The sequence below is a fragment of the Leptinotarsa decemlineata genome, unplaced genomic scaffold (genome assembly GCF_025532065.1).
Source record: "Leptinotarsa decemlineata unplaced genomic scaffold, Ldec_3_MD MMD2_tig00026282_RagTag_RagTag, whole genome shotgun sequence".
NCBI classification, from domain to species: Eukaryota; Metazoa; Arthropoda; class Insecta; order Coleoptera; family Chrysomelidae; genus Leptinotarsa; species Leptinotarsa decemlineata.
In genome coordinates, this window is record NW_027412668.1 from 19,425,195 (window position 1) to 19,438,399 (window position 13,205).

Consider the following 13,205-nt stretch of genomic DNA (forward strand, 5'->3'; position numbering starts at 1 on the left):
TGACGACGACCGCATGTTTCCACCTTCTGGGGAAGTATCTTAGGGCCAAGGAGCTGTTGATGATGCTCAAAAGGCTCTCAACGCAGTTTTCCGGGAGCTTCTTCAACAACTTGTTGGTTATTGAGTCAGCCCCCGGGGCCTTCTTGGCTTTTGCAGCCTTGATGTAGCCCTGACTGCCATCTCGGGACGAGAGGCCGGTTTATATATTGGCAACGACCGTTCTAGATTTCTCTAGGTGTTTCGGTAGTGGCCGAAACTGTTCGCAGCGACTTGTCGAGATCATTCCTTTCGCGATGAGTCATGTGTTTACTGACTGAGATATCGGTCAGGGCCGGCTTCAGATTCATTACATTATATAGTTTGGGGCCAAAAACACTTAATCAATACAGTCAAAAGCATTTGAAAGGTCAAAGAAAATTCCTGCCAAGTACTTCAATTATCCATATTTCTAAAGAGTAGTAGAAGATTCTTTTGACCTGTCAATGCGAAATCCATGTTGAGAATCAGATTCAATTTTATGACTTATTAAAAATTCCATAAGTCTGTTGTACATTAGTCTTTCTAAAATTTTTGAAAATATACTGAGAAGACTAATCATTCTATAATTATCCATATCTGATCTATTACCACTTTTATATATGGCGATCACTTTACTCAATTTCAGCGCATCTGGGAATTCACCTGTTTCAATTTATTAGGTCAGTTAGGGCTTGCACCACACTATCGGAAACTAGTTTCAAAACATTGGGAAATAAATTATCAGTAACACAAACAACACAGATTTCATCCCCTAAACATAGTAATTATTTCTCTATGAAGATCACAGAAACTGTCCTGTAATTACACCACTTTCCTGTTTGACACAAATTTAGGTTTCACGAGAGTCAGTATATTGCGCAACCTCATATAAACTTGTATTGAGCTAAATCAATTTTCAAATTAGTCTTGAAAATAAGATCTCCAATTTCGCTCAGGTCCTGGCATTTTCTGATGGATTCACTGTGAAAGCAATGCTACCTGCTCAAGATCATAAAAGAATTTTTGATAATGATCTTGGACCTAATACTGGAGGAATGGGAGCATACTGTCCCTGCCCCTTGTTGAGTTCTGAACAACTCCAATATGTACAGAAGGAAATTCTGGAGAAAACACTCGAGGGATTCAAAAGAGAAAATTTGAAATTTGTTGGTCAGTATAATGTTATAAACGGGGTGTCTCATAAGTCATCGTCCAAACTGAAAGTCATTTTGGATTGGAAAGTGAGTAGTAGGATTGTTGGTTTTTCATTTGCAATCTGTTTGTGAAAATTTCACTTCACGGCTGGGAGCCCAAATTCTTTTTTTACATTTCTGTTCTTAAAAAAGTTGCAATAATTTAAATGTGTATAACTTGAGCCGATACTGTCAACAAAGGTATTCCTCTTGGCACATTTTATGCTGATCCAAAATAAAGTCTCATTTACTAGAAAATAAATATTTTGCAATAAAATTTCAAAATATTCATCTCTCCCAACTACCTGCTGGATGAACTGGATGATATTTTGTTTCGAAATATATTTTTTTGTATGTATATATATATATATATATATATATATATATATATATATATATATATATATATATATATATGTATCTTTCCTCTATACAGTCTTCAGACAAGGTCTCATTTGTTTAAAAATACCTAGGAAGTCAGTGTTTTAATGTGTTGTCACTTTTTATATGAAATTGAAAAAATTGTGAAATTTTGTAGAGAAATGTTTGGAAGAATCAGAGCTGATTCAATTTTTTTTAATTCAATTTTATGGACGGGCTAGTGACTCGCCCAGTTTTTTGTGACAGCTCACAGTTGGGTAAATTTTTTTTCATTAAGTATTGTCATATTTCAACCGATTTACACAGTTGGATTCTTTTTTTTTTTTTTGTAAGAAATAAGTTTTTTTTTGTAAAAATCATACAAATAAAAAATTTGCGAAAACGGTGAGGAATTGGATCCCATGTTATGACTTTTTTTATCAGAAATGTCCTCCTTTTTCACATTCTTCAGTTTGGACGGTGACTTTGTAATAGTTTCGTCATCATCAAGGACACAATGCAATTCCCAATTCAAAATTTTCTAGGGGTTTTGTATGCCGGTTTGATGTTGACTAGAGAAGGACCAAAAGTGTTGGAATTCAATTGCCGTTTTGGTGATCCAGAAACTGAAGTCATTTTGCCCCTGCTTAAATCTGATTTGTATGATATTATGTTATCATGTTGCAATGGAACATTAAACAAGCAGGAATTGAAATGGGAAAGTGGTATAAGTGCCGTAGGAGTTGTAATGGCATCCAGAGGTTACCCCGAAAGTTCAAGTAAAGGGCAAGTCATAACAGGTTAGTATATTTACTTGATTTTCCATCCATATATGGATGATCTAAATATGTTCTCAAAGAGTTTGCAATGCAAATCTGATTTTATTTTTTATTTCACATTGTACGTTGTGGTCCATTAGGTGTTCAACAAATGGGAATTATTTTATTTGTCGCACAATTGAAATTTGAATACTATCAAAAGTTATTATATGTTGAACAACTATATTAGATGTACATGAAATGACTTGGCTTCAAACCCAACAGTATACAGGCCTGGTCAAAAAATATTAATTCAAGAATCAAGTTGGCACTTGAAGATTCTGCTGAACTTTGGCATATTACAGTATGGTTTTTGAGACTTCACTGTTCAAAATTATTTTGTTCATTTCAAATAAGAATATGATTTGAAATATGATTTTTTTCATTGGAAGTTTAGAGTGAAATAACAGTACAATATAAAAGCTTTCTACTTCATCATTACATAGAAACTGGAAAACTTTTGAAGGAGAGAGGAAAAAAATTAAATATTTCAATAAAAAAATATTTATAAAGATTTGTAGAGAGATCTACAAATATGAATGAACGCAGACGTTTTTTTTCAATACAAAATAACAATTCGTAATGGCCATGAAACAGATATTATACGCAGGAAGCTTACACAACATAATATGACCAAGTATTGATATAAAATTTCACTTACATGAAAACTCCTCAATTTCTAGGTGTACTTTTAAATTTTGGATGATAATACTTCCATCAACTTCTCATCAACACCTTTTTAAATAACTTTGAGAGATGATTCACTCAATCTTAGCAAAACAATTTAAGTATAACTGAGATAGAGAGTTCTCTTTGTAGGAGAAATTTTATATTGATTCTCTTCCATGTATTAAGACAGATGTGTAAAACTCAATTTTGCAGAGGGCCATATATTGAATTTAGAATGTGTAGGCGGGCCATATTCAAATTGAATAAAATACAGAATTATAACATTTCATTTATTTAATTATTTAGTTAAAAATCATAACAAAGTTATAAAAGAGGTAACTATTTTAAGCTCAAGCATCCAGATACCTGACTTCTCTTGTTTTTGACAAGCTCAATGATGTTAGGTATCATATTCGTTGTAATTATTGCAGATGTTCATTAGTAAGTCTTGTGCGATGTTTGTTTTTACTTTATTTTCATGACGGAAAACATCTGCTCTAAAACTCTTGAAATATTGTGTATAAAACGTAAGAGTGTTATAAAATTTTACAAACAATAATAAAAAATAGGTCATGCCTTCTTTGTATTTGAGCATAATTTTTATATTAAAACAACTTTTTTAAATAACATTTCATTGTATTTTTCATAAATGGATGATACTTTATTCCTTGAATGAGTTATTTTTTGTGTGCAACCATTAAAAAATTTCCATTTCTTACACAACCAATAGATAGTGTACATTATTCGAGAAGTAGAAAGCTAAATGTTTCCAAACATTACTTTCTTTCCAAATATTTTTATAGTTATGAAAACCCATTTTTGAAAGAATTTCATGAATGAGACATATTTATATTGGGCTCAAGATGGAAACCAAGTACAACCTAAACTTTTAGGCATAGATCTTGTATCTTCGAAACAAAAACACGTAGTTTTCCATTGTGGAACGGCTTCAAAAGACGGAAATATTGTAACAAATGGAGGAAGGGTTTTGATAGCTGTTGCTATGGCACCGCAACTCACAGTTGCTGCTGCTCAAGCTACACGAGCTTGTGATATTATACAGTTCGAAGGAGAACAGCATCGCAAAGACATTTCTCACAAAGGCATTGCACGGTAAGTGATTCATTCATTTTTATATGGTTTTTTGGGGATTCGGCCTGTTTGGAAAGTAAATGATACTCTTTTTAGCTGCCCGAGCTTTCGCTATGTTTATTAGCTTTATCGAGGGCTGCTTATAAAAAAAAGAACATAATAAATACATATAAAATGTAAGAACAGATTAAACAGTTACATACCTGTGCTATGTGAGGATATTTCCTTTAAAAAAATTTTAATTTTGAAAGAAATCTTTGACATGAGAATGACAATTTTTTGACAGTGAACACTGTTCAATAGTTTTTTATTTTTTTTATAATGTTTTTTATCGTGGTGATTTATATTGTTTCAATGCTATAGGATGTGTTCAGATTTTTTTATTTTAAAATTTTTGAATAAAATATCCTCACAGCACAGGTATGTAACTGTTTTATCCGTTATTATGTTTTATATATATTTTACATTTATATATATATATATATATATATATATATATATATATATATATATATATATATATTTATATTATATTTTATATTAGCGTAAACTCGGGCAGCTAACAAGAGTATCATTTACTTTCTAAACAGACCGAATCCCCGAATTTGACTTCAATTTGAGAGCTACTGGTAGCTCTTAAATTGGGGTCAAATTGTGAATGATCAGAATAGTACTTATATAATTATGTAACTTTTCATTTTCACAAAACTATTTACCAGCAGTTCGACTTCATTAACCTTTCTTGATAATTTTCACAATTATACTAATTGTCATCCGAAGCTGTATATGTGGTTGTTTTCAGGCAAAGGAGAGATGATCTTGAGTAGGGTCATTATTGTAGTTGAGGTTGTTGATGAATAAGGGTTCAAAATAAGTTATAGTAGGATGTCCATTTCGAGATTTTCTGTAGTCAGAAGCTCTGTTTGGGTTTTTGTTCATATTTGAACTAAGTTTGACTAGGATTACTGGATAGATACTGATGCCAGGATCAGACTCTGTATGAAATAGTGATGACTTGAATGTGTGATGTTTTTACATTTATTTTTGGTAATTCAAAATAATAATGGTAAATGTCAGGAGCAGGAGATCATGGACATATTTATTAATTTGCAATTGAAAAGTTTAATTAAATTTTTATGTAAAATATTTCTCACCAGTCATATTACAAACATTATTGTACAAGTTTTACATGTTACATATATTTTTTTAAATCTTATTTGAAGGCGGTTCCCATTTTCTGAAATCAGTCTGATTGAGACCACTTAGTATTATTTTCAAAGGTCAAATACTGAAAAATCCATGATGCAGTCTTCACAGGTGACAATGTATATATATTAAGATTTTTGTAGATAAATAATTCAAAACAATTTAATTTTTTATCGATAGGTTAAAAACCACAGAGAGGGTTGAAAACTTTCTTTTATAACTTGTGCTTATTTTTAACAGAAAAAAAAATGGGGTTTATTTCTAAACACGTTATGGTTAAATTTATTTCTAGGTCTATTTTGCAGACAGGAAAACTAACTTATAAACAGAGTGGTGTTGATATTACTGCTGGTAATGATTTAGTTTCACATATCAAACCAGCAGCAAAATCTACTGATAGAGCAGGTACTATGGGCAGCTTAGGTGGATTTGGAGGTCTATTCGACACCAAACTAGCAGGTTATAAAGATCCTCTGCTTGTCTCAGGTACTGACGGTGTCGGTACCAAGTTGAAGGTAAGTTTACTATTCTCAAACAAAAACATTTTTTCAATATTATAGGTCTGATTCTTTATATTGAAAGTGTTTTTTAAGAGTGACTTATTTTTTGGAAAGAAAGTTTTTGGCTTCCTACCACTCCACCTTGATACAAAAAAATGTGGGAATCTTCCAAAGAAAAGAAGGAAGCAATCAGTTTTAAAAGAAGTAACTCTATACATAGATGTGTAGATCATGCAAAGAAGTAACTTTCAGACACAAACTGGAAGATTTAATCAAATAAGTGAATGAATGTCATTACGATGACATAAGTAGATCAAACTTATTCCGTGACATAAAAATCGAAATTTATGAATGAATTGTGTGGTTTTTGCTTATAATATTATCCAGATTGGCACTGAAGAGCCCTAAGGTAAGTGTCTTATGAAAAAACATCGACGTCTACCAGTGAGGATGACAATGTTTCATAAAGTGCAATTTTTACCTTTCATTTAATGTATTGTGTAGAAATACTATGATATCTGATTTTATTTCATAACACATGTTTGGAATACAAACTGAGTAAAGAAAAGTGTTTTTTGTATAATTCAGTATTCATATGAAAGTATTTGTATCAAAAGAATTTTTTTTTCATGTAATGAGTCTTTTTCCTGAGAATAGTACAGCGAACGTGTCACGAGAGGCAGCACTAGTAGTAGGACAAACATAAACTATTCACATGAAAAAAAACAGTGTTATTTACTTAATATTAATTTATTATTTAAAAATATAAATCTGATATAAAAAATTATTTTGTTCTAGTGTAATGTCAACAAAGCATTGCTGTTTTGCGAATTGTACGTCGGATAATCGATATCCGGAAGAAAACGTGTTTTTTATGCCATTTATAAAACCTCATATTAATGAGGTTAGATGTAAGAAATGGATACATACTTTGAGGAGAGTAGATTTAACACTGCAAAAAATAAATAAATATTGATATGTATGCTCTAAACATTTATTGAATAGTAAATTTTTCATAGTTAATTACCATTGATTAGAATGAGATATAACCTCAATCGTTTATTAAACTATATCCATTTATTATATTTAATTTACTTTATTTCATTACCATCTATATTTGATTCATATTTCATTCAGAAATAAATCCGAAATTCATAATTATTTTAAATTTCTTTTAATACAGTTTGAATCTACCGCTACTCTTTAACTAGAGTCTGTATACTGACCTGTCTATTAATTTACTTTTCCTTTAGTTACTTTTAAATTACGGCATGCAAGCCAACATTTTAATGTTACATTGTTATCCTTTATAGTTGCAAATTTTAGTTTTGCTCCAGGAACATCTTGTTTTAAAAACATTCTTTTTTAATTGTACACTATATGTTTATATGAGGATTAGGCAGTGTTTGTCCCTACCGAACTACTAGCGCTGTTAGTGAGTAATTTTTCATACTTCAGGAAAAAAGTTCATTCAATGTTTATATGAAAGTAGCTGTTTCAGGAGGGCTTTTTCTTCCAGTTTGTGACTGAAAGTTACTTCTTTGCATGATCTACACATCTATGTATAGAGTTACTTCTTTTGAAATTGATTGCTTCCCTCGTTTCTTTGGAAGATTCTCACATTTTTTTGTACCAAATGGGGTAGTAGAAAGCCAAAAACTTTCTTTCCCAAAAAAAGGTCTGATTATATTATTATATTTTTTTATAGATTGCCCAGGAAATGGGAATCCATGATACAGTTGGAATAGATCTAGTTGCAATGTGTGTGAATGATATCCTTGCACATGGTGCGGAACCTTTATTTTTCCTAGATTATTTCGCATGTGGATATTTAAATGTCGACATTGCAAAACAGGTGGTAACAGGGGTAGCTGAAGGCTGTAGACGAGCTGGCTGTTCATTGATCGGTAAATTTTGTTGTGGTTATTATAATATAGACTTCATCTTCAATTTCGTTAAGTCAGAATACAATTTATTTTAGATAACAACACGTGCAATTAAAACTCATATGATTTTGTAACTGGATTTTTTTAGGGGGTGAAACAGCAGAGATGCCTGATATGTACCCTCCTGGGGAGTATGATTTAGCAGGTTTTGCGGTTGGGGCAGTGGAAAGAAACCAACTTATGCCACACATTCAGGATATTAAAAGTGGTGACATTGTTATAGGATTACCTTCCAGTGGTATACACAGCAATGGCTTTAGTTTGGTGAGAAAAGTATTGAAGATATCTGGAGCTACTTACAAGACGATTGCCCCATTCAGCAAACATAACAGAACAATTGGTAAGTTCTATTTCTGTTACTTACTTTTATGAGTGTTATGCTCTTTTGTATTTATTTGCTCGGAATGGATGTTGAGATAATACATTTTGCAGGAAATGAACTTCTCACACCAACAAAAATTTATGTGAAAGATGTAATACCAGCTGTGAAGACGGGTAAAGTGAAAGCATTCGCCCACATTACTGGAGGTGGTTTGGTAGAAAATATTCCAAGAATTCTACCAGGTGATGTAGCAGTTGAGCTGGATGCATCAAAATGGAATATACCTGACGTTTTTCCTTGGTTAGCGACTGCTGGTGGGGTTAATGAATTTGAAATGTTGAGAACTTTCAACTGTGGAGTGGGAGCTGTAATGATTGTTGAAAATAAAAATCTTGAAGAGATTCTTCGAATGGTTGAGCCATGTGGGGCTTCGGTTATTGGAAGAATAATGAAGAAAGAAGGAGGTAAACTTATTAAAATGTTTGAAAAAACTCCAGTTCTTGAAAAATTTTTGATGAATTATTGTTACTCGATATCTGTTTACAGTAGATCAAATCACTTTTATTTAAATCAGTTATACTTTTTTTAGTAGTAGTAGTAGTAATAGTCATTGTTTCTCAAACAATTTTTATTTTTTCTAAAGAAGTTTTTTTTTTTTTTTAATATACTTTATTGTCTGAAGAATAAATTCTTATTGACAAAGCCTTGTGCGAAATATAAATAACATATACATGAAATCACAAAAGTAAAATCACTAAAAGTAGGTTATAACATGAACTGAAAAGAGACATGTAAATAATAACAAACGTTCAGGATATAAGAACATGGTCAACAAAATGTAAATAAATCAATTTAAACTAAATTGAATGAAATGAAATCAATAAAATACCGTAGATATTACAGTTAGTCTTCTCAATTAAAATTATCATCATAGAATTCTGCTAAGCTATAATAAGGTCTCCCAGAGAGCAAGTCTTTCAACTCTTTCTTAAGAGCTCTAAGGTCATTTATGGTTCTTATAGCTTGAGGACGGTGATTGAACATTTTAATATGCATTTTACATGCATATGCATTTTACATAATGCATATAATAATTAAATAAATATTTGAAATGTTGGGTGTACTTTCCAAAAAAGAATACTCTAAAATAGCAACTCTCAGGTGTCTCAGCAATCAAAAATTGGAAGCATACCAATGCTACAAAGAAAAGTTCAGACTATATGTAAACCACATGATAGTAGATTTTTGTCGGTATATGCCTGAATATTCTTTAAATTTTTTCGACAAAATATGTTCCAATGAAATAATTAAGGATGATGAATATGCAAGTTTTCATAAGTATTCAATTGTTACTTATTCAATCTTTAAATATTGTTTACTCTCATATGTTCAATAGAGTTTTTGTAATGTCTTTTCTATACAAGTTTTTTACGCCTTTTCAGTATTTTTGGTGTTCCTCTGTCGCGCCTTTGAATTTTCGAATAAAGTTTTGTTACTCTACTAATAAAGGTTGCTCCATAATGTATAAATTCATTATAATAATAATAATCTTTATTTGAAATCCTAATAAACAAAAATTTTAATAATAACTATTATATAATTATTTGACTAAATGAATGAACCACATCTGCTATTACTAAATACAATAGTTTGTGAAACAATAGTACATATACAAGACGAAGGTTATTTTTCATTGATATACCCCAGAAGATTGCATTTGAATGAACTCAGGGTTGCACTATCCTGGATATGAATGGGTAGATTATTAGATTGATTCAATTCTTTGTGTAATAAAGAATTCAATTTTTTTTGTAATTGGTTTTATTTACATGAAAGTTTGAACTTCCTCTGGTCTGGTAATTGTGAATTTGATTATTGAATGTGATAAATTGATTAAAATATAATGGTAACTGTCCCTTCAACATTTTATAAATGAAAATCATTGAACGATAATATAATCGGGTTTTTAATGGATTCCAGTTCAGTACAACTAACATCAATATCAATAGGAGAGGACTTCTTGCATTTGAGAATAATTCGCATTGCTCTATTTTGCAATTTTTGTATTCCAGCGATACTGTTAGAATCTAGTAACGACAGTAAACTTGGACAATATTTAAAGTGAGGTTGGATTATAGTTGTATAGACCGTTATAGATGTAGATTAGGATAATTGTAGGCGAATTCGTGAAAGACAGAATATTTTTTTACTTATAGAGAAATGCATCCCTATAATTTAAAAGTTTCTGATAGTAGACTGACACTCTAAAAACAGGAGGTTATGTAATCTACAGTTTGAATTTTCAATTTTGAAATTAATGTAGTGTTTTTCAAATTGAAACCATATTATTAAAAAATAAAATGTTTATATTTATTGGAATATAATAATTTTTCTCATAGAATAAAACTCAATAAGTTCAAAGAATTAAATGATTGTAAATAAAATATAATTGAAATCACCACCCCTACTCTCGCTTGAGTGTGAGTCAGAATTCCCCAAAATACTTGGGTATTAAATGCTTCGATAAAATAACAACTTTTTTAGGGATTAATAAAAGTAGAACTGTAATGAGGAATGAACTATACGGTTTCTTGTTGGATAACTGCTACAGTATGAATGAATTTCTTGCTTTCAGTGCTTAGATAAATGGCATAGTTTCGTTTATACATGTAGTCTTTTTTAAATATGTTCAAGTTCAAACATTTGTATTTAGCTTTTAGCATTTTACTTTTTTGACTAGTCCAATAAGTTTTCTCATGTATTTAATCTTGTAATTGTGTATGTGTGAAAATTTTTGTGATGAATAAAACTATTTCTATTTCAACACTTTCAGATTCAGAACAGGTCATAATAAAACATTTTACTGAGATAATGGAGATAGCTATGAGAGCTTATGTACCAAGTATAATAAGCATTTGTGGAGCACCCAAAAAGAAAGTAGCAGTTCTGATATCTGGAAGTGGAACAAACCTTCAAGCACTCATCGATGCAACTCAAGATCCCACTCAACATATGGGATGTGAAATTGTACTTGTTCTTTCGAACAAACCTGGCGTACAAGGGCTAAAAAGGGCAGAGGGGGCAAATATTCCTACAAAGGTAATTACAATAACTGTAACAAGAATTATTAAATGTCACTTGTCTGTGACATTGAACGACTGCATTTTTGGACACCTCCTTGTTATTAATTATGCCCAAATCATTTTGTAACAATTCTCAATGTGGTAACTAAAGAAACATGCCATCCATTCAACAAAATTCAATTTAAAATATGAGATGGAAGAAATGTTGAATCACTGCTGTTTTCATCGAGAATGTATTAAATTTATCATCGTCACATGTTAAAATATGTATGTATATGTTCATTGTTCCATCTATTCTGTTACTATATTGTGTTATATTATTACAGCTAATTTCTATCCTACCTATTAACAATTGAATTTTTAGTTATTTCATTACTGTATTTATTAGTGTCAATGTCTTCCTTGAAGTTGAAACAAAGTGTTCAATCACTTATCAAGATTACTTTATTCACATAATAATTTTCCTTAGTCTCATATTGTACTTTGTATTGAATTGTATTATTGTATTGTTGGAAAAGAACGTTTATGAATAAACTTCTACTACTGAGTTATCAAAATCTTCCTGCAAGAGCATAGCATTGTGAGGGGACTTCACAAGGTGAGAATAAATTGAGAGTTCTTGATATGAAGTTATAAGTTATTATTGAAAATATATACCCAGAGTAGTATCGTTGTGAAATTTTGGAGGATTCTTCAATCAGATACGCATCGAGTACATTTCTTTAAGAAGTTTAGTCCTTTGAATCCCAATGACATCAATTTGGATATTAAAAATGCATTGTTGAATTTATCAAAGACCTTGGAAAAGTCTATAGGTAGAGGAAACTTAAAATTTGTCCTTAGAGTTGGAGAGGATATAATTTTAGTACAATAATAGTATTTGTGAACTTATCCTGCATAAAATCAGGCATTATGTTGATTATTCATACACCGACGTATTTCAAATAAATTGAATTTGATATACTTGTACTTGTACACAAACATACTCTACTCTGCTATACTCTGCTTATTTTTTTTAATATGACACTTTGAAAATCACTATATTTTATTTTGACAACTGACTAAATAAAATTTTCTTTTTTTGACCATTAGTAATTACCTTTACTTTATCTTTGAGGTTTTGAGCCATCGAGATTATCCAAATAGAAGTGAGTTTGACAGAGCCTTGCACAACGAATTGGTAAATGCTGGAATTGAAATAGTTTGTCTGGCCGGATTTATGCGAATACTGACTGGCGAGTTCACTGCAAAATGGAAGGGCCGCCTACTTAATGTACATCCAGCACTATTGCCTTCATTCAAAGGCGTGAATGCTCAAAAACAAGCTCTCGAAGCTGGAGTTAAAGTAAGCGGATGTACCGTTCACTTTGTTGAGGTAATTTTTTATTATAACTACTACAACCAAACCTATTCATCATTTTTATTACTTTTTGATGGTTCAGGTTGACTGAATTTCTTTTTTTGAAATTTTTAGGAAGCAGTTGATGGTGGAGCGATAATTGTCCAGGAAGTAGTTAATATTGAAAACAATGATACCGTAGAAGAACTTACAGAGAGAATCAAGCTAGCGGAACATAAAGCCTTTCCTAAAGCTTTAAAATTACTAGCAACTGAAAAAATTGAATTGAAGGATGATAAAGTAATTTGGATAGGATGATCTATAGTAGCAAATATATATATATATATATATATATATATATATATATATATATATATGCTCGAGTACAGGTGAAACCACCTCACACTTGCCTCACATATGAACCTACGATTTGGTAGGTTCACATTGAAATCTTCCAAATGGAAGACTTTGCACAGGTGCCTGATGTTTTTGCTTCAGCTTTCTGCCACATGTAACTACAAAGTCGTAGGTTCACATGAAAGGCAAGAGTGAGGTGTTTTCACCTGAACTTGAGTATGTCATATGCACCTTTCCAGAATACAAGGGTCGTGTTTGGATTCAATTATATATTTATTATACATACAAAACATCTGTCAAAT

The 13,205-nt window shown here is 31.1% G+C and overlaps 1 protein-coding gene across 1 annotated transcript in view; it reads left to right on the forward strand.

The window, feature by feature from the left end:
• The window catches only part of Gart (trifunctional purine biosynthetic protein adenosine-3 Gart), a 30,928-nt gene extending 18,045 nt beyond the window's left edge, over window positions 1–12,883 (forward strand). Inside the window, exons 5-14 of the mRNA XM_074179983.1 lie at window positions 975–1,188; window positions 2,117–2,371; window positions 3,952–4,171; window positions 5,649–5,871; window positions 7,565–7,763; window positions 7,891–8,142; window positions 8,235–8,588; window positions 10,958–11,223; window positions 12,325–12,582; window positions 12,682–12,883. Coding sequence (XP_074036084.1) covers window positions 975–1,188; window positions 2,117–2,371; window positions 3,952–4,171; window positions 5,649–5,871; window positions 7,565–7,763; window positions 7,891–8,142; window positions 8,235–8,588; window positions 10,958–11,223; window positions 12,325–12,582; window positions 12,682–12,864 — 2,424 coding nt within the window. The 3' untranslated portion in view covers window positions 12,865–12,883. The remainder of the gene's footprint in view (window positions 1–974; window positions 1,189–2,116; window positions 2,372–3,951; window positions 4,172–5,648; window positions 5,872–7,564; window positions 7,764–7,890; window positions 8,143–8,234; window positions 8,589–10,957; window positions 11,224–12,324; window positions 12,583–12,681) is intronic.
• The last annotated feature ends 322 nt before the right edge of the window (window positions 12,884–13,205 follow it).